Genomic DNA, 25,622 nt, shown 5'->3' on the forward strand with positions numbered 1-25,622 from the left:
GGTAGTTGACTCGCCCTTTGCAAGCGAGAGAACCCAGCTCAATCTGGCTTAATCAAAAAATGGGATGTCCTGGCTGTCCATAACTGAGTGGTAGAGGAGAAGGCTAGTTAGACTCGGGGCTGAGCAGTCAGAATATCTAGGCTCTATTTTCCTTCCTTGGGAGGCTCTTCCTGGAGATGGCCAAGATGGCCCCAGACTGACATGCTAGCAGCTCAAAGATCAAGAAATAGTTCCAGGAAGAGTCCCAAGGCTGATGCCCATTGGTTTGGCTCTCGTCATGAAGCCATCTCTAAGCCAATCACCGTGGCTAAGGGAATGAAACACTCTGATTGGCTAACTCCAAGATCATGTGGCTGTCATGGAGTCAGGGGTGGGGCTTCTACTTCTATATAAGACACAAATGCAGTTGGGTAAAAGGGCTTCCCAAAGAGAAATTGGGTGCAAATTAAAAGGGCAAGTGGATTCTGGGAAGGGAGGAAGCCTGTGGTAAGAGTCACTGTACACGTTCTTGGGTTGTCCCTGCTGAGGCAGTGTCTGCAGTGGTGTTATGCTCTCTGCCCATTGGAATGGTACCTGGGATGCTGTCAATGGGTATTGCCCAGGCTGGGGTTAGACAGCGTGGGAAACAAGCACAGGACCTGCTAGCCACCCCTCTGTTCACAGCCTACCACTCACTCTTGTTCTGCACATAGGTTTCTGGTGTCAGTTTAAGCTGGACTGGGGAGCAATGGAAAGCTTGGAAAACCCTCACTTATTTATTTTCAGTGTTATGTGTTTCAAGAAATATGGTTCTCCAGAGGGGTTCAACCCAAATTCCACCTCAGTTACCCTTGCTGCCTTTCTGCCAGGGCATAGTTTAGTAGTCCTGCAAAAACAAACAAGGATAGTTCCGATCACTTTTTTGAAACTGTTCTACTAAACTTACAGTGTGTTTATGTGTGTGTGGGTGGGTGGGTGTGAGTGAGTGTGTGTTTATGGAGGGTCTTCCACATCCATTTTATAGGAGGGATTTAGATTTTATTTAACAGTGGCTCAGATGGTAAAGAATCTGCCAGCAATTCAGGAGACCTGGGTTCAAAATCTGAGTCAGGAAGATCCTCTGGAGGAGGACATGGCAACCTACTCCAGTATTCTTGCCTGGAGAATTCCATGGACAGAGGAGCCTGGCAGGCTACAGTCCATGGGGTTGCAAAGAGTCAGACACGACTGAGCTACTTTACAAACATATACATATAGCAGCTAACATTTACCTTAGTATGTGTACTTAATGGAATTATTTTGTGAACTTTATACCAATGCTATGAAATGCAGATACTGTTACTAATCCCATTATACAAATGAGGAAACTGAAGCACAGAGAGGTCAGTTAAGCTCACCAAATGCCACACAGCCTGTATGTGGTGAAACCAACCCAAGGCTGAGCCATGATTTGGAATTAGGATTAAGCAGTTTAAGTTTGCAACCTGGTACAAGTGGGAAGGACATGGAGGACACTGCTTTCTCTGGACCAAGAACCAAGCGTGAAAAGTACTTGTTGTTCAGTCATTCAGTCATGTCTGACTTTCTGCAGTCCCATGAACTGCAATCCCATGAAGCAAAATAGTGGAGGCTCCTCTGTCCTCCACTATCTCCTGGTGAACGAGTGACTGATAGTTGTTCAGTCATGTCCGATGCTTTGCAGCCCTGTGGACTGTAGCCTGCCAGGCTCCTTTGTCCATAGAATTCTCCAGGCAAGAATACTTGAGTGGTATTAAAGAAATGCCAATCAAAACTGCAGTGAGATATCACCTCACACCGGTCAGAATGGCCATCAAAAACAGTCTACAAACAATAAATGCTGGAGAGAGTGTGGAGAAAAGGGAACGCTTATGCACAGTTGGTGGGAATGTAAATTGATACAGCCACCATGGAAGATGGTATGGAGATTCCTTAAAAAACTAGGAATAAAACCACCATATGACCCAGCAATCCCACTCCTAGGCATATACCCTGACGAAACCAAAATTGAAAAAGACACAGGTATCCCACTGTTCATTGCAGCAGGATTTACAATAGCTAGAACATGGAAGCAACCTAGATGTCCATCAACAGATGAATGGATAAAGAAGTTGTGGTACATATACGCAATGGAATATTACTCAACCACAAAAAGGAACAGTTCTTTTGAGTCAGTTCTAATGAGGTGGATGAACCTAGAGCCTATTATACAGAGTGAAGTTAAGTCAGAGAAAAATATATGTCGCATACTAACACATATATATGGAATCTAGAAAAACAGTACTGAAGAATTTATCTGCAGGGCAGCAATGGAGAAACAGACTTATGGACATGGGGGGAGGGGAGGAGAGGGTGAGAGAGAGAGTAACATGGAAACTTACATTCAGTTCAGTTTAGTTCAGTCGCTCAGTCGTGTCGGTCTCTTTGCGACCCCATGAATCCCTGTCCATCACCAGCTCCCGGAGTTCACTCAGACTCAGGTCCATCGAGTCGGTGATGCCATCCAACCATCTCATCCTCTGTCGTCCCCTTCTCCTCCTGCCCCCAATCCCTCCCAGCATCACAGTCTTTTCCAATGAGTCAACTCTTCGCATGAGGTGGCCAAAGTACTGGAGTTTCAGCTTTAACATCATTCCTTCCAAAGAAATCCCAGGGCTGATCTCCTTCAGAATGGACTGATTGGATCTCCTTACAGTCCAAGGGACTCTCAAGAGTCTTCTCCAACACCACTGTTCGAAAGCATCAATTCTTCGGAACTCTGCCTTCTTCACAGTCCAACTCTCACATTACCATGTGTAAAATAGGTAGCCAGCAGGAATTTGCTGCATGGCTCAGGAAACTCAAACAGGGGCTCTGTGTCAACCTAGAGGGGTGGGATGGGGGAGGGAGATGAGAGGGAGATTCAAAAGAGAGAGGATATATATACACCTATGGCTGATTCATTGTTGAGGTTTGACAGAAAACAACAAAATTCTGTAAAGTAATTATCCTTCAATTAAAAAATAATTCAAAAAAAAAGAGAATACTGGAGTGGGTTGACATTCTTTCTCTAACCATCCCCTGGAGTTTGCTCAAATTCATGTCCATTGAGCCGGTGGTGCTATCTAACCATCTCATCCTCTGTCGCCCCCATTTCCTCTTGCCTTCAGTCTCTCCCAGCATCAGGGTCTTTTCCAAAAGGTACATGAGCACCCCCCTCCCCGCCCCCATCCCCTACCCCAAGCTGCCCAGGACATTCTAGCAGTTCACAGGGAGTGTGAGGAATTTCAGGTCCAGTAGCCACCAGGGTCCAGGCCAGGCAAAGAGGCTGGGGTGCTAGGAGGCCTTTGTCTTCTAGCCCAGCCTCCTTGGAGCCCCAAGGAAGGGCTCTTGACTATGTAGGGCAGGGGGCACTGGATCAGGCTGGGGTAGCCTACTGCTGGCTGATCCCAAGGTCAAGGTGGTGGTGGTTTTGGACTGCTGTGGCTGATTTTGACCTTGGTGGCGGAGGCCTGAACAGGATCAACAGGCCGCACTAGTACATCAGCCCAATGGTGTGTCATTCCTGTTGCCAAAAGCTGGAAAGAAACAGGAAATCTGAAGAGGACGGTGATTATTTTTTCTTTCCATACATTTGTAGTTTCTGTTCTTTTTGTCCAACACTGAATAAGGACAAACCTCAATTTGCAGCCAAAACCGAAAGCAGAGCGGCCCCTGGGCAGCATCTTCTCTCCGTGTAATAACTCACTGCTCTTTTGTGTTGATGAACAGGGAAGGATATGAAGAAGGAATGAAAAGTTTCCCAGAACCCCTCCACAGAGCGATAACCACTGTTATTTCCCAGACTTCTTCTTTTTTTTTTCCCCCCTCTATTAGACACTGTAGTTCCCAAACTTGCAAAGTGAACTTGAGTGACCCTCGTTCAGAGACTGCAATGGTTTGCACCAGTTGTTGTGGGCCTTGCCACGCAGGGAGCCACCCAGCTGAACCTCTGCGCCTCCCACTCGCATAACTGAGTCTGAATGAAGCCAGTCTTCTGGCAGATTGCATTTAAGGAATGTCCTCACTGAGCCAGGGGAACAAAGGCCCCCTGGGCCCCAAAGCCTCTTTGTCTGGCCGGGACCCTAATGGCTGCTAGAACCTGGCTGCCCCCCCCACACCCACCCCCACCACCCACCCGCCTCTACAGCCTGAACTGCTGGAGTGCCCTGGGGGTCGAGCTCCTTCAGCCCTAGGTTCCTGGTCTCTGAGGGAGCAGCCACCTCCATGCCCTTCCCACCTGCACCCTGGAGAATGTTCTCCCAGCAGAATGCTGTCCAGGTGTGAGATAGGCCCAGTGCTAGGAGCTGCCTCTGGGTGGTCCTCCCAGAGCTGTTAACTGTGGGGACCTGAATTGTGGTCTGTAACTGGTGAGCCCTCTGCCCGATCCTACTGGACAAACCTGCCCAGATACTTTCAGTGCAAGACAATTCAGGAGGAGCCTTCACTGGGGGTGGGTGGGTGTCTGTGTATGTCTCTGAAAGCCTTATGCTCAGCAGATGTTTTCCAAGCATCAACTTTTGAGCAAAGCACTGTTTAAGCATAGTGTGGCAGGTGCTCAATCATGTCTGACTCTTGGTGACTCCATGGACTGTAGCCTGCTAGGCTCCTCTGTCCGTGGGATTTCCCAGGCAAGAATACTGGAGTGGGTTGTCATTCATACTGGGGGAAACCAAACCAGAAGATGTGGTCCCTACCTACTCAGAGCGTTCAACCTCACTGGGGACTAAGGACTTGCATTCATGGCACAAACAGAAAATTAGAGATGGGAGAATCGCCAAATAATAGCCCCTCTGATTTGGATTGGGTGGCCAGGTGGTGCTTCTGGGCAGGTTGAAGCAGAGGGAAAGTGGCCCTTGGCCTCTCGGCCTTGCTGTGCTTAGTTTGATGTCTTTAGCGGTTGCTGTGTGAATTTCCGAGGGGCCATATCTAAGCGGCTCCGGTTCCAGCTGGCTCCGTCACTGGGGTTGGAATTCTGCTCTTGGGGAGGTTTGTTCCATCTGAGAGGTCACCAGTGAGCAGCTCGAGTTGTTTTTCCAGGAGTACAAGCCGTGGCAGAGCATCTGTGCACTCTGTTCAAGCCCACACAGCTAATCTGGAAGGGCAGAGAGCAGCCTTTTCTTGGAGAAAGTGTTTAAGTGATGAGACTCTGAGATAGGTGAGAAAAGGCAGATCTTGCAAAAAAAAAAAAAAAGGATGACAGACTGACCTTGAAGGTCAGCCTCAGCAGGGAGCAACGCAGTCACAGCCCTGGTAAAGGGAGCACGGCCGTCTCCCCCTCGCTGGTTCTTGGAGATGGAGATAAAAACTCCTGGAGTATTTATCCTGGAGAAAGTTATTTACATTTCTGGCTACTCTCCTGAGGTCCAGGCAGACAGGATCAGTGCTAGCCCACCGAGGAGGGTAGCCTGCAAATCTTGTGGGTGCTGATTGTCAGTGATAAGAACTCCCACTTGTTCAAGCAGGACAAAGAACTGAGTTCTGTGATGTGTCAACACAAAGACTTCTTGGTTCTTGTCTTCCGCACTTCCCTTCCTCACTGTCTAGAAGGGAAAAGATGTTAGAAGAAAAAAAAAAGATATTTTCAAGTGTATCTAACTTTATATACACTTTGCTGGTAGAGGTCTGCATAGTCAAAGCTGTGGTTTTTCCAGTAGTCATGTATGGATGTGAGAGTTGGACCATAAAGAAGGGTGAACACCAAAGAAATGATGCTTTCTAGTTGTGGGGCTGGAGAAGACTCTTGAGAGTCCCATGGACTGCAAGATCAAACCAGCCAATTTCTGAAGGAAATCAACCCTGAATACTCATTGGAAGGACTGATGCTGAAGCTAAAGCTCCAGTACTTTGGCCACCTGATGTGAAGAGCCGACTCATTGGAAAAGACCCTGATGCTGGGAAAGATTGAGGGCAAGAAGAGAAGGAGGCAACAGAGGATGAAATGGTTGGATGGCATCACTGACTCAATGGACATGAGTTTGAACAAACTCTGGGAGATAGTGAGGGACAAGGATCCCTAGTGTGCTGCAATCCATGGGGTCACAAAGAGTCGAATACGACTTAGTGACTGAACAACAATTTTATGTAACAATCATGAACCTAGAAAGTTCTCCATGTGAAATCAGAACTGAGTTATATAGCAGCACTATGGTTGTTTTTAAGGACTCTTAACAATCATGAACCTAGAAAGTTCTCCATGTGAAATCAGAACTGAGTTATATAGCAGCACTATGGTTGTTTTGAAGGACTCTTATACATAGTTTTTTAAATTTAGAAGACTTTTCATGAAGCAACCATCACACCTTTTATCTCTCTGGTTCATCACCTTGGCTGCATGGTAGAATCATCTGGAAAGTTTTGAGAACTCCTGAGGCCCAGACCACACTCAGCAATTACAGCAGGAGCTCTGGGGACGGACCAGGCATCAGGAATATTTTCGGAACTCCCCAGGTGATTCCAGTGTGCAGACTTTGGTAAGAATCACCGCTTTGTCTTTTGTATGTCTTTTGTTTGTATGCCCTGAGTGGTCATCCATTTGGTGTTCAAGTCATGCCCTTGAAAGTCAGCAAGAGGGTGCTTCAAGAGCATGGAAAACTGGTGGGAGGACACAGAGACCAGCAGTGTCTGTGCTGAAGCCCCCAGCAGAGAAGATACCTTTGAGTTTATGGAGACATATGGGCTTGTGGGGTGGAATAGTACACAGCAATCAAAAGGAACAGAGTCCTCATACATGTACAATGATGGACAGATCTGAGATGCCCTATGTTCAGTAAAAGGATCATCATTCTCCAGTCTTGAGAGTCCCGTGCAGTCGTGAGAGCCTCCTGCGGGTTGCCAGGGCCTGGGAGTGAGGAAGGAGCCACCTGCAAAAGGGCACAAAGGAACTGTTCGGGTGATGGAAATGTTCTGCCTCTTGATGGTGGTGATAATTGCCACAGCTGAGTGTGTTTGTCAAAACAATAGAACTGTGCGGTAGAAACAGGACGTTACTGTGCACAGAAATGATGGCCCAATTAACAAGTTTTTTTGTGTAATAAAATCCCACTTCCTCATTAATAATGAAGGGTTAAACAGAAGGTGGTATATCCGTACAAGGGAACATTGCTCAGCCGTAAGAAGTAATGAAACACTATACATGCTATAGCTTGGATGGATCTTAAAATCGTGATGAATCATGAAAGAAGTTAGGCTCTGAAAGTCACATACTATATGATTGCATTTGCATGAATTATCCAGAATTGGCAAACCCGTAGAGACAGAAAGCAGAATTGTGGTTGCCATAAATCTAGGGGAGGAAAAGAATGGAGAGCTATTGCCTAATGAGTTTGTGATGAAAAAGTTCTGGAACTAGATAGTGGTAGTGATATTTGCATGGCATTGAGACACCAAATTATAAACTTTAAAGTCGCTAAAGTAAATAAACACAGTTATATTGTATTACCACCATAGAAAAAAAAGAAACCTACTTCCTATCAACATGCCTGGCACATACCCACCAGTACATCGGGTACTTGGTAAAGGTTGACTTGGCATTTGGTTCTCGTAAAGAAAGAAGGCTTTGACCTCCTTAAAGGGCTGGGGGGAGGGAATCTCCTTTTAGGTGGAGCAAAGGGGCATGTTTTCCAAAAGTTCATTCTTTTTCTTTTTTATAATTATTTTTTAAAATAACCATGTATTTTTTGGCTGTGCAGGGTCTTTGTTGCTGCGCAAGCCTTTCTCTAGTTGCAGGAAGCAGGGGCTACTCTTTGTTGCAGTGTGCGGGCTTCTCATTGCAGTGGCTTCTCATTGCAGAGCATGGGGGCTGGGGCGAGAGAGCTTCAGGGGCTGAAGTACATGGGCTCAGTAGTTGCAGCTCCCGGGCTCTAGAGCACAGGCTTAGTAATTGTGGCACATGGGCGTAGATGCTCCACAGCATTTGGGCTCTTCCCAGACCAGGGATCAAACCCTTGTCTCCCACACTGGCAGGCAGATGCTTCACCACTGAGCCACCAGGGAAGCCCCAAAAGTTCATTGTTGAGAACTTGAGGATTCTCTAGGCTCAGAAGAAATCTGCTGGCATTTTCTGGTTTCCATGGCAACCCACCTGAGGCTGTTGCTTATCACAGAAACTGTCACCAGCTTCATGACTTCAATTGGTCTTCAGCAGCGGGTTTCATGTAGATAATATATTTATAGTGGCTCATGTTAGGAACCAGTGGGATATGGAGGGGAATGCATGTCTTTATACTTAAAGAAGAGTTCTGCTTAGTTTTATGTTTGGAAGAAAAATCACCCTGAATCGTGGGTCTTCAGCACATGCAGCTGAATAAATAAAAATACGTGCATAAAACAGCAGGGGAACCATGAGGAGCAGCTTTTTTGGCATGTTAGGAAGACATGTATGTTTGGAAACTTAGTGACCACAAAGTGGGACTGCCTCAGAATGAGCGAAACCGGGGGAGGAGGTCTTCTGGAGGCAGAGCCTGGCTGGGCCGAGGGCAGTGAATCGCACAGTTGACCCGTCCAGCTCCGCGTGGGCCTTGCGAGTCCTGAACAAGAATCTTATTGATGAGCTGTCAGATCGTGAGCAGACAGCTCTGAACTTGAACAGAGGCAGGATGCAAAGACTGCACAAGGGCCTACAGTTTCCACAGTGAACAACACGCTTATTTTCCCCTCCCTCCGCTGGAGGACCAGGAAGAGACCAAAAGGAGCGGTTTGGGGGAGGATAGGGGTGGGGGAAGGGAGCTGAGCACGTTCCAGGATCTCAATGAAAGGGCCGCATTCCTCTGAGCTCTGAGGGCTTTAAAATGTCACTGGGGTTGGCGCAAGATTGGGGCCTCGCTTTTATCGGTTGCTGTTTTCAAGGATCTGAGCTCTTGGTTTCCCCTTCTTTTCCAAAGTTTGCTTCATGCCACTTGGCTTTGACGAAAGCAGATACATGAATATGTGCTTTGGCTAACTGAAATCCACCCAAAGAGGATTTTCGTTTTTCCAGAAAAAGATGGTCGCTGCTTCACCTTCTGCTTGTTTGGCTTGTGAAAGTCTTCATTGGAATGCTTTGCTTTGGAATCGGGGGACCCTGTGGCTGGACCCTGGAGGGTACGATCTCAGAAGCATCCCTGGCCTCTTCTGTGTTTAGTACCTTGTCAGAGGCCCAGACTTCCAGAGGCTGACCCTTGACCAGAACCGGGCTCAGGCCTAGCCCAGAATGTAGATCTGGTACAAACCCAGACAACCTTGAGCAGCTGGACTTTGACAGTGAGGTCTGTAGGGAGGCAGAGCTGGCCAGGGAGCTTGGTCATGGCAGGCTTTGTGGACAAGAGACCTGGGGAGACCTTGAGGGACGACATGGATCCAGAGAGGAGGGAAATGACCTCTGGGCTTTGTGACTTCTGCTTCTGGTCCTTTCTCCAACCCCGGGGCTTACCTTTCACCTAGCTCAGCTCTTTTCATGAGAAAGGAAGCTTTCTGCTTTCTCAGTGTTCCCCATCTGCCCATCTTTCCCGTCGGCCTGGCCCATCGGTTCCCCAGCGGCAGGGACCACAGCTGCCCGATTGACTGCAGGGTCCTCAGGCCTGTGTGTCTGGTGGCATTCCACATCTCCTGGCCACCCGCGGGCACCTTCGCTCACAGTCTCCACGTCTGATGGAATGATCACTGAGACCCATGGCCGCTGCCTGTCACGTGTCTCAAGTACAACCCTTCCATCCTGTCCCCTGCTACTTTGTGAAATATGGAGGAACGGGAAGCAGAAGCCGTGATCCAGGAAATCTTTCTGACTTCCCCTGGGGACAGTCTGCAGCCAGCAGACTGGACTGGAGCCCCAGTGCCACTGCTGACTGTGGATGTGACGAATTAGGTTGTAATCCAGCCTCAGGAGCGCACTCTCTGGCTCCACGTTTGCAGGGTACTCGGGTGAATTGGATTTGGTGAGGGTTGTAGCACCCTGTACTGTCCCAACCGCTGTGATTAGGAGACACCGTCCTTGTCATCTGTGCTAATGCAGTCATCTCACTGGTCTCCCTGCCTCCCCTCCCTGTCCCCAGTTCCCTTCTATCGTCCTCCCCATAGTCAGCAGAGTAACTTTACTTCTAGCCTGCTTGGAGAATAGTATTATATGGCTTCCTCCACTGCGTTGCCCAGAGGCCCTGCCGGAAAAGGCACAAACTCCTTAGCAAAGTAGATAAAGAAAGCCCTTAGATCTGCCCACCTGATCTAATTCTGCAGGTCTGGCCACAGAGCCCACCTACTCCCCTTTGAAGCCCACCCACTGTGCCCTCTGCTCTGAGTGCCCTGACACACAGAGCTGCTCATGGTTTCTCAGATGCCCGTGTGCTTTCAGTACCTGAATTGTCTCAGTGTCTCATTGCCTTTTCTTTAAATGCCTTTGCCTCTTTCTGGCAAGCTCCTATTCATCCTCAATGACTAGCTTATACATTCCTCCCCCTGAGAACCCCTGAGTTTGTTTCTTTCCTTGGTGCATCCCTGATCTTTGGAGATGTCCCTGGATCCCTTCTGTTTTACCCAGTGTATTCACTGGCACCCCCATTTCCAAGAATCTGGGTCACCTTTGTCTCCCCAGAGCCAGGCACGATGCTTTTCATCCTTTGGCTTGGTATGTATTTGCTCACATAAGAAATAAACAAAGGCTGTTTTCCAGGAATCGGGCAGCTTTGGGGAATAGCTGAGGATGTGGAAGCAAGGGACACTTACAGTTCTTGGGCTTATTTTCTTTTTTTGCTAGCAGGCGTAACAGCCCGGCAGAGGTCAGAAGGTCAGGAAAAAAGTGGTTGAGATCCTAATTGTTTCTCAAGGTTCTTCCTTATCCACTGCAGCTGAGGTCAAGGAGAAGTGTCATTTATCCTTTGTTTTCCCGAGTTTGCCTTCTTGAAACTCAGTGCTTTTTAGCCTGTGAGTTTCTGCAGCCAACAGGAAACTCATGAATAGCTGTTCAAAATCAAACCAAACCAAACAAAAAACAACACAAAGCCTTACTCTACTGTGGCCTCTTCCTAGAAACCTTCCAGCCTTCAGCCTCTTGTCTGATCTCCTATCACATGTGAAGTGATATCACCTGCTTGATTCTTGAATTTTTGGTGGCATACCTTGGTCTATTGATCACGTCACTTCACCTGTGCTGGTCTTGCCCTGCCAACGAGCTTGCAAGAGAACAGAACCACATGATCCTGATTGCCTTTCCAGTTTCCCAGTAAGTTTAGGCTGAGGGCCTTGCTGAGTGCTGGGCACACTTTAGGGTCTCACCTGGTACAGTAAGTCCCCTGCAATCAAACCTTTAAGTTGTGAACTTTCAAAGATGCAAATGTGCATTGAACACCTAATGGAATTAGAGGCCCAGAGAAGGGATTAAGAGAAGCAACAGGAGGAAGTAACTGAAGAACCAAAGAGATTCACGATGAAGTAAATGGCAAGGGGAACTACTTCATTTGAGGAGGCACTGTTCGTTTCCGAGGCATGGGACAGTTCATGAAGGTTGCAGCAGTCATTCAGAATACAATCCCGGGCTCCCATGTCTTCTATGACAAGGAAAAAGGAGCTGCTACCCAGATGTTGCTGGACCATTTTTTTCCCCAGAGAGTAGATAGAACTGAATCCCGCGAGGAACCAGAACCTGTGCCATCAGCATTAGGTGAAAATTGCAGCTTGCCCTCTGTCTCCTATTGCTGATGACCCTTCAGTTCTTCCATCTCCCACATCCTTTCCCTCCTCCAGGCAGTAACTCTTCTTGCCTGTTCACTCATTGCCAGCCCCTGTATGCCAGCGGTCATGCTGTACTACTGCACTTTTCAAGATGCAAACTGTAAGATTCAAAGTGTTCTATTTTTGTGTGTGTTTTTTTTTTATTTTTACTTTATTTTGCTTTACAGTACTGTATTGGTTTTGCCATACATTGACATGAATCAGCCACAGGTGTACATGAGTTCCCAATCCTGAACCCCTCTCCCACCTCCCACCCCATATCATCTCTCTGGATCATCCCCGTGCACCAGCCCCAAGCATCCTGTATCCTGTATTGAACATAGACTGGCGATTCGTTTCTTACCTGATAGTATACATGTTTCAATGCCATTCTCCCAAATCATCCCACCCTCTCCCTCTCCCACAGAGTCTAAAAGTCTGTTCTATACATCTGTGTCTCTTTTGCTGTCTTGCATAGAGGGTTATCATTACCATCTTTCTAAATTCCATATATATGTGTTAGTATACTGTATTGGTGTTTTTCTTTCTGGCTTACTTCACTCTGTATAATAGGCTCCAGTTTCATCCACCTCATTAGAACTGATTCAAATGTATCCTTTTTAATGGCTGAGTAATACTCCATTGTGTGTATGTACCACAGCTTTCTTATCCATTCATCTGCTGATGGGCATCTAGGTTGTTTCCATATCCTGGCTATTATAAACAGTGCTGTGATGAACATTGGGATACATGTGTCTCTTTCAATTCTGGTTTCCTCTGTGTGTGTGCCCAGCAGTGGGATTGCTGGGTCATAAGGCAGTTCTATTTGCAATTTTTTAAGGAATCTCTACACTGTTCTCCATAGTGGCTGTAAAAGTATTACACATCTATTACAGTACTATAGAGCTGATTGTGTTAGTTGGGTCCCTAGGCTAACTTTGTTGGACTTAACGAACAAACAGGATTTATGAACACGCTCTCAGAACAGAACTCGTTTGTAGGTCGGACACTTACTAATTCAGTGAGCTCAGGCAACTTTTGCTGGTGCTCTTTCAAAATTCACTCCGTAAAGACTTTGATCAATTTTAAGTAAAACTGGGCAAAAGCTACTGGCCTCTTGGAGACTTCTCAGGGTGCTCTTCCCAGTACATACGGTCGGGGCAGGAGGCTCTGCTGTTGGCCCATGGTTCTTTGCCAAGCTACCCAATGCGGCTTCTCTCTCATCTCGCCTCGCCTATCACTCACCATCTACTCATCTCATCTCTGGCAGAGCTGAGGGCATCTTCCATCCACCCCCTCATCTGAGTGAGCAGGCTATTTGATCTGATGATCACATGTGTCCATACTTTTGTCACTCTTTGAAATGAACATCCTCATTCCCCTTTTGTTTCCTCCAGCTCTCTCCCAGTCAACGGCAATACTCACCCCAGGGAGTTTGGTTTTCCAGGAATGAAGTCGGAGGCTACTGCCCCACTAAGAGTCAAAGGGGTGTTTGAGCAGAAATAGGCCACTGAGCTCTCCATTAGAACTAGGGGAGCATGAGGGCTTCCTTAATAGTCAGGGGGGAAGTTAGCAGATAGTCTCAGATTCTGGTTCAGTTCTGGGGAGCCAGGCCTTTCTGGGATGCTGGAAGAAGGCCCTACATGGAGGTATCAGTTGGGGTGTTGCCAAGAGCTCAGTCTTGGAGTCAGAGAGCAAACCCAGCTCTCTGCTACTGGCTGTGTGGGACGTTATGGGTCTTCTCTGGGCCATGAGGTTTACATCTGCAAAACGGGCATAATGTTGCTTACCTCCTAGTGTTGTTATGAGCTAGTAGGTGCCGAATTTACTCATTCATTTATTCATTCTTTCCATAAACATTCATTCAACGCCTATAACAGTGGGAGGTGCCAAGGATTAGGACAGATGTGGTTCTGATTCTCACTGAGCTAACAGACTAGACCAGGGTGAGAAAGACAAAGATGCCCGTTAAAAATGAGCAAGTAAATAACAACTATTATTTCATTTGTTATTGATGTTACTCATTTACAAATCTTAAAAATGAGGTATATTCTTATTACTAAGAAGTAGCCCTACTTCTAGGCCTAGGGCTATGAAGGCCTAGATGCTGAGTTAGAAAATGATAATAAATAGCTAGTTTGGAGAAGGTGGTCAAGGCTGCTCTGAGGAGGTGACCTTCCTTTCCTTCCATCACCTTCCATGGTAGGGAGTGTTAGGGGCAAGGTTTTGTGCTTTTCTCTAAAGCGGAGCTTAGAGATGAGCACTCTAAGGTGGAGAATAAGAAATAACCAGTGATACCACAGGATGGGAGGAGACAATGACCGAGCTCTTCATGTGGTTAGCGTAGCATTTCACAAGTGAAGCTGTGCAGAGCTTCACAGGTTTTGTCTTTTACACCAACCTTGTGAGATGGGTGGGGCCCACATGGTCTTCTCCACGGGACAGAGGAGGGAACAAGCCTGGAGGTTGTGCGACCGCTCAGAGTTCCCGCAGTAGGTGGTGGAGGGCAGGCCTGGGCCACTCGGTTGCTGCCCCGGAAGCAGAGGCCACAGGTGTGGCCGCTGGCCTTGCGTTCAGACCCATGCTTCTCAGCTTCAAAGGCTCATACTGTTTGTTTCAAAAGCTCAACAGATGAAAAGTTTCTTTTCTAGGAATAAGACATTTCTTGACACCTTTATCATGTATAACAGATCTTTGCTTTCTTTTTTTTCCTTGTGGTCTTCCAAGCTTCTGTTTAGAGAAAAAGAAAAAAATGTGTCTTAAGTCCATCACTGTTAACTCCCTGTGACAGGGAAGAATAAAAATAATTTAATAGTTCAAAAAATAATAATGCTGGAAGCTGTCTATGAAAGACTGAATGTCAAAGTAAAAAGTGTACATACTTGTAAAGAATTTTTAAACATGTTTATTTTCTTTTCATTTTTTAAAATTAAAGGGATAGTTGAATCAATAAGCATGTCAGGTTTATTGCTGCAAAAATAAAATATCCACATATCAGAATCACCTGGGGAGGTCTGAGACCTACTGACCCCTGGGTCTCACTCCCAGAGGCTTGGATATCCATCTGGGTGTGGCTTGGGCGTCAGGAGTTTGAGAATCTCCCCAGGTGATTCCAATGTAGCCAGGGTTGGAAAGTACTGTTTAGACCCTCAAAGCCACTGCTGTTAATGAGCACGTTCAGGAGAGCCAGCTGGGCAGGGAGAGCCAAGGTGAGGACCCCACCCATGAACGCCGCATCCTGTTCTTTTTATATATATATTTGTTTTTATTTGTGTATTTGGCTATACTGGGTCTTAGTTGTGGCACTCAGGATCTTTGATCTTCATTGTAGCATGAGAACTCCTAGTTGCTGCATGTGGGATCTGGTTTCCTGACCAGGGGTTGAGCCCGGGTCCCCTGTGTTGGGAGCGTGGAGTCTCAGTCACTGGACCATCAGGAAAGTGCCTGACATTCTGTTTTTGGATGAGATTTAGGTCATTAACAGTAACAACGACGACAGTAATGGTGTGGGGAAGGTCCTGCACCTTCCCAGTTGCCCAGTGCACTAATCATTTCTGCAAGGTGCTTCCAGCTGGAAGTCGACAAGTGCTCCTGTAACAGTGGCACTTCAGAGGCGCCTGTTAGACACCACAGATAAGGGCTGTGGATCCTGAGGCACGGTAGCCCTTAACCACCTTGGGAGTGATGCTGGACTCGTGACATTGATTCTCAGTCATTGAAGAATCTTGGAGAAAGGTTTTGTTTGTCCAAGCGTGGCTTTTGAGGGGTTGTCTATATTCCTGCAGGGACAGCATAATCACTGTTTCATCTCCCTGGAGTGACTCTGTGTTTCCCCATCCTTGGGGAAAGGTTTAACAACTGGGTCAAACACAACATTTCTTTTGATGGTTGTGGGTTTGATCTGTGTTCGAGTTCCCCAGACCCTGAACTGTTCTTTACTTGAGGAAGAAAATCCTGTTTCCAGACTCTCATGGCCTGAGAGGCTTGATCGGGACACTTTGACCACTGTCGCTCCAGCAGATGGTGACCCTGCACCTTTGGCTGAGGTTGTCCATCCCAAAGCTAAGGGTGTGTTGGCCTGTCCCCACCACCCTGGCGCTGGGAATCACACCTATTGGCTGAGTCCCCTGTGTGCTGCCCGACCTCACCCCACACCCCTCCCCCTGAGACCAGAGGGTCTGTCATGGGATGCTATGAGATCAGAGGTGTATCTGAGTGGGGCCTTTAGGGAGAAGGCAGCTGCTTTAAGAGTGTCTCCTGTTTTCTGTCTCTAGCCCTGGAGCAGCTGCTGACAGAGCTGGATGACTTCCTCAGGATTCTTGACCAGGAGAATCTGAGCAGCACAGCCGTGGTGAAGAAGAGTGGCCTGGCCGAGCTTCTCCGCTTGTACACCAAGAGCAGCAGTGAGTGTGGTCGGGGCCTTGGTGAAGGGTCCCCGCGGAAACGGAGATGGTCGTCAGTGTGTTAGAGCTGCCGTGATAACAGCCTCGGACTGGGTTAAACAGCAGGAACTCATTTTCTCACAGTTCTGGAGGCTAACAATCTGTGATCGAGGTGTTGGCAGCGTTGCTTCTTTCCGAGGCTGATTTCCTTGGTGTGTGTGGATGGTCCTCTTCTCCCCGAGCGTTCACATCGTCTTCCTGTGCGTGCACGCCAGTGTCCAAATCTCTCCTGTAACACCACCACTCATATTGGAACAGGGCCCACCCCAGCGCCCTCATTTAATCTTCATTATCTCTTTAAATATCCTTTCTCCAAATATAGTCACATTCTGAGCTGTTCAGGGTTAGGACTTAATTTATGCCTTTTTAGCAGGACACGGCAGATGGTAACGATAGTACAGAAGTGATGGGACGTGTGTGGCAGCCCCACGAACTCTCAACACAGTAGCCCACAGAGAGGTTTCAAACAGTGTTTTCAAAGTAGTTTTTCTATTATTGAAAGTAGAGAAGGGAAAATAAACTAGTATTATAATAATAGCTAGTGCTTCGTTGAGTTCTTCCCACCTGCACATGTGTTAACAAGGCTTCATCTTCAAAACACTCCTGTGAGGTTGGTGCTATTATTACAGATGAGGAGACCGAGGCCTAGAAAGTCTAAATAGCTTGTCCAGAGTCATACAGCCCAAAGGAAAACTGGAAAACATTGCTTTAAGACTGTATATCACAGAGCTTCCCTGGTGGCTCAGTGGGAAAGAATCCGCCTGCCAAGGCAGGAGATCCGGGTTTGATCCCTGGGTGGGGAAGATCCCCTGGAGAAGGGAATGGCAACCCACTCCAGTATTATTGCCTGAAGAATCCCATGGACAGAGGAGCCTGGCAGGCTACATCCATGGGGTCGCAAAAGAGTCAGATATGACTTAGTGACTAAATAACAACAAATCAAAGAACCCGGAGTTAATTATCTTTTCTATCTTTTTAATCAAGCTAGATTCTGTATCCGGTCAAGTACACAAATCTTGAGTGGTCAATTCAGTGAGTTTTGACAACTGTATGCACATGTGTGTGCGTGCAGGTTAAGTCCTCTGTTAAAATTTTTAATAGAGGAGGGCAAATTCAATCTACAGACTACAAGAGTAGTAAAGAATATTATGAGCAGTACTACTTTATTCTTATCATTTTAATTTTCTCTTCAGTGGTTTTAATTGAGAATGTAGTGTCTGACTCTTGCGACCCTATGGACTGTAGCCCACCAGGCTCCTCTGTCCATGGAATTCTCCAGGCAAGAATACTGGAGTGGGTTGCCATGCCCTCTTCCAGAGAATATTCCGGACTCAGGGATTGAACCCGTGTCTCTTATATCTCCTGCACTGGCAGGTGGGTTCTTTACCACTAGCACCACCTGGGAAGCTCATACACCTGTGCACCCAGCACCCAAATTAAGACATGGAACATTTCTGTTGTCTTGGGAGCTTTTCTATCTTTCAAGGGCAAGAATTCATCCCCACCCACCCCAAGGCAACCATTGTTCAGATTTTTTCCACCATTGATTAGTGATGCCCTTTCTGGATTTTCATATAAATGAAATTGGATGGCTTGTCCTTTCGGTTGGGCCCCTTTCACTCAGGAGATTCTGCCATGCCATGGGTTGCATCAGTAGTTCCTTTTATTGGAACTAAATTGGTTTTCCATTCTTTGAATATACTGCAACCTGTTTATCCAATTCATTTGTTGATGGACATTTGGTTTATTCGCAGATTTGGGCTGTTAGGAATAATAAGGCTGCTTTGAACAGTCTTGTACAAGTCTTCTCGTAGACATATGGTTTCATTTCTAGCACAATTTTTTTTTATTTTAAAGAAGAGGCTTCTTGTGAAGTCATAACAGTTTAGTCAAGTTTATTTTTATGTCGGATGTTTGAGAACTGAAAGTGATATTTTAGGATCGTAAGAGGGCATCAAATCCATCTGCTTCACTGTGGGAGCAGCTCAGATCCGTGCCAGGGCGAGAGGTGCGCCTGCTCTGGCCATCAGTCAGGAACTACCCCCTGACATCCAGCCTGCATCCACTGGGCAACATTTCAAAGTCCCTTTTCCTTTTCTTTGTTCCCTGTGGAATTAGTTTCTATTGTCTGAATATCAGAGAAGTTATAAAAGCCAAACATGTTGTTATATGCCTGGCAGCCTTCTCTTCTGTCGGCATAATCTGGCTCCCTTAGCCTTTCATCAGAGGCATTTTCTTGGAGCCCCTTCATTGCCTTTGAGCTCTGCCGGCCACCTCCTGGTTCCCAGGCTCCTCCTGGCTTTGTAGTGAGCGTCTGCTGACCCGCCTTGAGTGCTGATCAGCAGTACATCAAAGGTGGGACGAATGGATGGGAAATGCATGTTCCAAAGCAGGTGAGGTAGAGAGGGATGAGTCACTCTGCAGAGGGACTCATTGGTGGAACCCTTTAAAGAGCACACTCCCAGGCCATTTGGATGTGCTCCGACTTGAGAATGTCTGATGCTAAAGAACACCTCTGTTGGGAATTGAAAAACACCGCAGTGGTGGCTGCTGACCCCTGGTTTCTGGTTCTCACCGCTCCATCAGAGGTCCCTTTCTGGTTTAGTGTGACTTCCTGTAGGTGACCTCTGTTTCATCCTTAATCTTTGTATGTTCGGCTTTTATAAAATCAGGCCTTCCCCACCCTTGGTCTCTGCAGCATGAAGGGCTGCAGGAGCTGCCGACAGCGGGTCAGGGGCCTCCCCAGTCAGTGTGAGTCGCCCCCAGAGTGCACCCAGACTACAGATAAACATGCAAAGCCATACTGGGACCTTTGGCTGTCACTTCTGTTCAGGTGGTGCTAGTGGTAGAGAATCTGCCTGCTATGCAGGAGACGTAAGTGACACAGGTTCGATCCCTGGGTTGAGAAGATCCCTGGAGAAGGGCATGGCAACCCACGGCAGTATTATTGCCTGGAGAATCCCATGGGCAGAGGAGCCTGGTGGGCTACAGTCCATCGGGTCACAGAGAGTCGGACACAACTGAAGCGACTTAGCATGCAAACTCTGTTCTCCAGGTCAGTGCCCACGGGTGAGTAGCCACTATTTATAAGTTTCCCCTTCTGGTTATCTTAGCATCTTCTCACATGGCAGAGTGGTTACAACAGCAACTGACATTTTTCCCCCCTTTTAAAAAACATTTATTTATCTTTAATTGAAGGGTAATTGCTTTCGAGTATTGTGTTGGTTTCTGCCATCCATCAACATGAATCAGCCATAGATATACATAGCCTCCTCCCTCTTGAACCTCCCTGCCACCTCCCACCCCATCGCACCCCTCTAGGCTGTCACAGAGCCCCGGTGTGAGCTCCCTGAGTCACACAGCAAATTCCCACTTGGTATCTGTTTTACCTGCGCTGGTGGATGAGTTTCCATGCTGCTCTGTCCGTCCGTCCCGCCCTCTCCTTCCTCCACTGTGTCCGCAAGTCTGTTCTGTACGTCTGTGTCTCCATGGCCACGTGTGGCAGAGCCCAGCAGAGGCCTGGGCCAGCCGACCTAACCCTGATGCTACCCTCTCCTCTTCACCGTCCAGATTAGTCTGCCCCAGGTTAATTACTGTGCTGCACAGGATAGAAGGCACAGCCCCTTAAACTGAAGGCATTCTTTTTTTTTTTTTTCTTTTGCTCAGCTTCCCAAACCTGCCTCACTGTGTGTAAATGGACTCAACTTGCCTGGACTTGTAGGTGGAGACAAGGCTGATCATTTCAAGATAGCCTGTGATCTCCACTGGCTGAGCTGTTGTTTACTTCCACACCTCTGTGGAAGAGTATGAGTGTGTGTGTGTGTGTGTCTGTGTCTGTACTTTTCACAATTGTCTGTTCTCTGATCTTTCATGTATAAATAGTATTCAGTTTTCTACTCTCTTTTTGTATCTCAGTAGTGAGATCAAGGCATGGATTGAGGTCTGTTTATTGGGATCCTGATATCTTTTCCTGTCCTAAGCCTGAGGGCTCCCCAGTACCCTGCTCAGAGACTCTGGGAACATTTCAGGGGCTGCCCTTGTGATGGGACGTGATTTGAACATTTAGCCTATCCAACTGTAAGGGAGAGGGTCTGGGCCCCTCTCCCCTAGCCCTCATCACCACCCTCTTCAGTTGTTTTCCCTGGATCTGCACACGTGGTCAGAGCATTGGGAGCTCTCCTTTCCTCCCCTGTAATGTTGTCACTCCCGACATACCTGGATCTATTCATCCAGATCTGCCTCCCTGTCCCTCCCTCCCGCCTGCCCCTGCCCCAACGGGTTCATGAAGTCAGAGACAACATCTGTTTTGTTCTCTGCTGTGTCCCCAGCACCGTGCGAGGTGCTGGGGCTCAGTGCACTTCTGAAAATAAATGAGAGAATGATAGAAATTCCCCAACCCCAAGACTGCCTCCCCAACCTGGGACAGCTCATCAGCCTCCCCTCTCCAAGGCCCAGTTCACAGGATTGCAGACGGTCCTGGGAGCCTGTTACTTATTCACTGTATTCTGGGGGATTAGCAACACTGAGTGGAGAAGGAAATGGCAACCCACTCCAGTGTTCTTGCCTGGAGAAGCCCAGGGACGGGGGAGCCTCATGGGCTGCCGTCTATGGGGTTGCACAGAGTTGGACACGACTGAAGCGTCTTAGCAGCAACACTGAGATCAAGCAGAGCCTGCAGAGTGTCCAAGGAGGGACACGCAGCCTTGTGACATGGACCAGAGCCAGTATAGTCTGCAGTTTACAAATAGCCATCTTGGGGAGGAATCACCTGCTCAGAATCTCACAGTTAAAACAATAATCAACAATATCTTGCCTTTTTTTTTTTTTTGGAGAGGAGTGTGGGCTTAGTCAACAATTTGAAAAAAGAAATGAATGTGAAATGAACGTTAAACCCTGTTTACATTGCTTTGATTCCTTTAGTGACCTTTCTTGATGTCATCAGAATATTTTCTGTATTTTGTGGTCTGCCTCTATGTTCTGCTCCATTATTTTTGTGTTCAGTGTTGCTGCCTGTGGTGCCCTGTGTTGGCAGTTTATGTACTTTTTCACTTCTTTTTTTCTTTTCTGAAACATGATCTTTTAATTTTTGTATATCTTTATAAACAGCAGACATAGCGCTGCTTTGTTATTTTTCGTAGGTGGGTAGTGTCCACTGATGAATGAGAAGTGTTCAACTAGTTCAACTAGCCCATTGTTAGTGAGCATATAAGTTTTGTTCTTTAAACAAAAAAAGAAATCTTATATAACATGGCAATGAACACCCTCAAATAAAATTTGTTTTCATGCTGGAGTTTATCTTCAAAATACTTGGATATTTTTCAATTCAAAATATTGATTTCTGACAAGGAAAATGCTGGGTTAAAGACCAGGAACACTTAAATAAATCCTCTAAAATCACTTCCACGATGTTCGGCCCATTTACACACTCTCCAGTAATCCATTTATTTTTAAAGGTGACCAGCTATTACCTGTGTTGATGTACTATGGTTTTTTCACCGTTTTCCTATTATTGAGCCTTTGAGTTATTTGCTATAATTTAGATGGTCTTTTTTTTCTTTCCTTTTTTTCGCTTTATTTTTGTGCTAAGTCTTGGGTGCTGCATGCGGGCTTTTCTCTGGTTGTGATGAGCAGGGGCCACCGTCTAGCTGCTGTTTGTGGGCTTGTCACTGCAGTGGGTTCTCATTGTGGAGCACAGGCTCTAGGCACACAGACTTCAGTAGGTGGGGTGCGCGGGCTTAGTGCCCCGTGGCATGTGGGCTCTTACCAGACCAGGCATCAAACTGGTGTACTGTGCACTGGCAGGTGGATTCTTAACAACTGGGCCACTGGGGGAGTCCTAAGCTGTCATGTAAAATCTTAGTTATAAGGTTACCTTCCTCTTTCAGATGGCCTAGTATTTGAGTTTTGAACTCCTGAGAACTTCAGTTAGGTGGAAATGGGAAATATGTATGTGTGCATGTGTGCTCAGTTGTGTCCGGCTCTTTGCAACTCCATGGACTGTGGGCTCCTCTGAACATAGGATTACCCAGGCAAGAATACTGGAGTGGGTTGCCATTTCCTTTTACACGGGGGTCTTTCCAACCCAGGGATCAAACCCAAGTCTCCTGCATCGGCAGGCACATTCTTTACCACTGAGTCACCTGGGAAGCCCCAGAAATAGGCAGTATTTCATCACAGTTGCTTTCCATACTATATGCAGACAAGAAAGCCAAAGCACACAGGTTGGGTGTTTTGCTCAAAATTACTATTGATGGCAGGGTTTGGCTGAGGACCACCCCCCACCCCATCTCCTGCCTCCCCCTGCAGAGTGCTTCTCCCCATGCCAGGTTCTGGAGAAGGTACAGACGCAGCCCTTTAATGGAAGTATGCAAGCTGTGGATAACTGCATTTAGATCTCGTAGTCCCATCCCGTTAGCTGCCGCAGCCCTTGGTATAGGGATGACATTGCTGACTGGCCCTGGCAGGGCTCAGCACCAGGGTGGCAATCCCACAGCTGATGGAGGAAGCTCCATCGAGCCGTGTCCTCTTGCAGTTTCTCTGGGTTCTCCAGGACTCTGTGGAGGCAGGCCTGCTGGCTGGAGTCCGGGCGGTCTGTGGTGGGGAACTGGCTGAACCGCCTCCTTTGCCAGGGGTGTGGATTGGGCTCCTTGGCTCAGTAGCACCGTCTCTAGCCACTGGAATTTATCAGCCACAAGTTTCTAGGAAATGCAAATTAAGAACTGCAAAGAAATGCAGGAGGATTGCTAAGAGAAAAAACACTGGGATGAGCCTCCTCTGCAGGCTTCTGAAGAAAGGCTCCTTGGGGCATTGGGAACTGTATTAGAAGACGAGCCTTTCTCTGCCCAGATGTGCAGGGGGAAGGTGACAACTTGTACAGAAATGTTTTTAAAGAAAGGGAAGGGCTGTGCTGCGGAAGGTAGAGCAGGCAGCTGCTGGTGCTGCAGGCCCGCATCCCAGCACACTCACCCCTCCAAAAACAGAGCTCAGGGCGCCACAGCAGCACTCCAGCTAGAGGCCTGGAAGCTAAACTTCCAGATCCTCAATGTGACCTATCTTATATAGACATTGCTCTGATCAGCCCATGCATGTAATTCAGACTAGGTTGAGAGTGACTGATAGGAAATGTTTCACAATTTAAATGAAAGGCTAGGAAAAACCAGAGAAATCTCTGCTTGGTGGAATCTAGGCAGATCCTTAAGCTATGGGTGCTTTTCCACATAAGACTTCTATTCCCAAAGCTACCCTTCTACACCCTCGCTTTCTGTCCTCTCCCCTCTTCCCAGGACAGAAAACTTGAGTCAGCAAACTAGGCATTTCTTTTTCTGGAAATCCGTCAACTCTTTCTATAATGGACTCTTCCAATCAACTGAAAATGTATGCTTTTACTGGAATCCAAGCTGATGACGGTGTCTCGAGGGTGGCGGGGGCGGGGGGTGTTTCTCTCTAGAAGCCCTTTCCCTTCATGAAATCACCTAGAGCCTTTGTCTTCTATCCCCCTCCTGCAGGTTGTGATGAGGAATACATTTATATGAACAAAGTGACAGTCCACAAGCAACAGAATGCCGAGTCCCAAGACAAAGGTATGGGATTACTGCCTATGGACTGGCCAGCTCCTGGGAGCGGGGCAGGTTTAAGCCTTGGTCCCACACCACCCCCCTTCCTTCCAGCCAGCACCACAGACAGGCCTGGTAGGGTTATTTTGGGAAGTCCTATTTTAGTTGATGGTATTCTGGGTTGATGTATTTTGGGGAAGTTTTACCAACCAGGCCACCTCCTTGCCTCTTGAAGGTCTCACATCCCCTTCTTGGATAAGGCATCTGTCCCTAAAATCTCTCAGCATTTCCCAGCATCACCCCAGAAATAGGAAGTTATAATTCAGATGTTCTAAGAAAGCAGCTGTGTATGGTGCTGATCCCACGGCCCCGGCTTTATGACTTTTGATAAGTCTGGATTTTATGAGTGTGTTGGGGGTGGGGGGTAGATAGGAGTGATGGGAAGGAAATGGTGCTGTCAGCAGTTGCCTTAATATTTGAAGATTTTGTTCAAAGGTGATCTCTTGGCAGAACATTTTATCTTCCATTGAAAGGACATATCGTCTTCTGTGGTGTCTTACTCTCCTGCTCTGTTCTGCTCTCTGCTTTTCTATGAAAACCCCCAGGACTGGGTCCAGCAGGATCCCAGGGAGGTCCAAGGTTTGCACAGCTGCCTAGTTACAGAGCACAAAGGATTAGAGACCCCATCTCCCAACTCTCAAGCCCGTAACTCAAATGCAGAGACTTAGCAAGAGGTGGGAACACAGCACCCCAAAGCATACAGTCTGGTAAAGCCTTGGCTTCAAGACATCAGCCTGAAAAGCCCCAGGGTCAGATCTGCCTGGGCCTGTCCGGCCCGGCTGAAATGGACTCAGAGGAGCCTTTGGCGCTTTTTTCCCTAAAAGTGCACAGATGGTTGGTGGTCCAATTACCCAGTGTGGCTTTCGCCTCCTGCCCCACCGCCAAGCATGGACTCAGCAGACGTCCCCTGCATGAAAGCATCCCATGTGCCTAAGGTTGTCAGGCTGCCTGCCGGGGAAACTGGGGAGGTGGACAGATGTAATCACAGGCTCAGTGCTGAGAGCCGCTCAACATAGTGCCCGCAGACAGCTCCTCCACTGCCAGAGGTCTGTGGCCAGATCATTTTGGACATGGGGCAGGTGGAGGAGAGGGTGCGGAACCTGCCAGAAACCTCAAACTAGTTCCTTCTGAGGAATCTGCCCGGGGTCAATCTACCCTATTCTTGGAGGAAAAATAGCACTGGCTCCAGGGACTGCCTGCCTGGGTAATTAACACCTGCTCAAATAGAACTCAGGGCTCATGTGACCAGACATTCCCGGATAATGAGACTCTGCTAGGAGGCCGGGTGCCCCTCACGGAAACCCTCTCCTGCTTGCTGCCCACAGCGCCGGAGGAGCAGAACCCGCTGACCAACGGTGAGCCCCCCCAGCCCTCCTCGGCCCCTCAGAAGAGTCTCCCAGACCTCCCGCCCCCCAAGATGGTAAGTGTGGGTCTGGGACCCCTGATTTCCCTGATGTGACCCTGTGAATGTCCAGTGGGTCCTCCAGATAGCAGTCCACCAAGCATCTGGCATTTTTGGAGCATCCACTATATGGTGGGCAGGAAGAGAAGGGGATGACAGAGAATGAGATGGTTGGATGGCATCACCAACTCAATGGACATGCGTCTGAGCAAGCTCCGGGAGATGATGAAGAACAGGGAAGCTTGGCGTGCTGCAGTCCATGGGGTCGCAAAGAGTCAGACGTGACTTAGTGACTGAAAAAACGACTGTGTATGGGGCCTGGGGTAAGGCACCGGGAGAGATGGATCAAGCCAGCCTGCCCTACGGGTGATCTCATTTGCTCAGTACAGAGAGGGATGGCAGTGGGAGATGAAGGTCACCGTGTGTCCGAGGTGACCTGCCAGATTCTTTTCCAGCACCCCCTGAGCGGGG

General features: G+C 47.8%; 1 protein-coding gene across 2 annotated transcripts in view; it reads left to right on the forward strand.

Annotated features, from left to right (window-relative positions):
* AFAP1L2 (actin filament associated protein 1 like 2) overlaps positions 1 to 25,622 on the forward strand; it is a 115,822-nt gene that overhangs the window by 57,533 nt on the left and 32,667 nt on the right. For both annotated transcript variants that reach the window (XM_018041453.1, XM_018041452.1), the window contains exons 2-4: positions 15,969 to 16,097; positions 23,642 to 23,716; positions 25,075 to 25,169. In XM_018041453.1, coding sequence (XP_017896942.1) covers positions 15,969 to 16,097; positions 23,642 to 23,716; positions 25,075 to 25,169 — 299 coding nt within the window. The remainder of the gene's footprint in view (positions 1 to 15,968; positions 16,098 to 23,641; positions 23,717 to 25,074; positions 25,170 to 25,622) is intronic.

Source organism: Capra hircus, chromosome 26 (genome assembly GCF_001704415.2).
Source record: "Capra hircus breed San Clemente chromosome 26, ASM170441v1, whole genome shotgun sequence".
In the NCBI taxonomy this organism is placed as follows: domain Eukaryota; kingdom Metazoa; phylum Chordata; class Mammalia; order Artiodactyla; family Bovidae; genus Capra; species Capra hircus.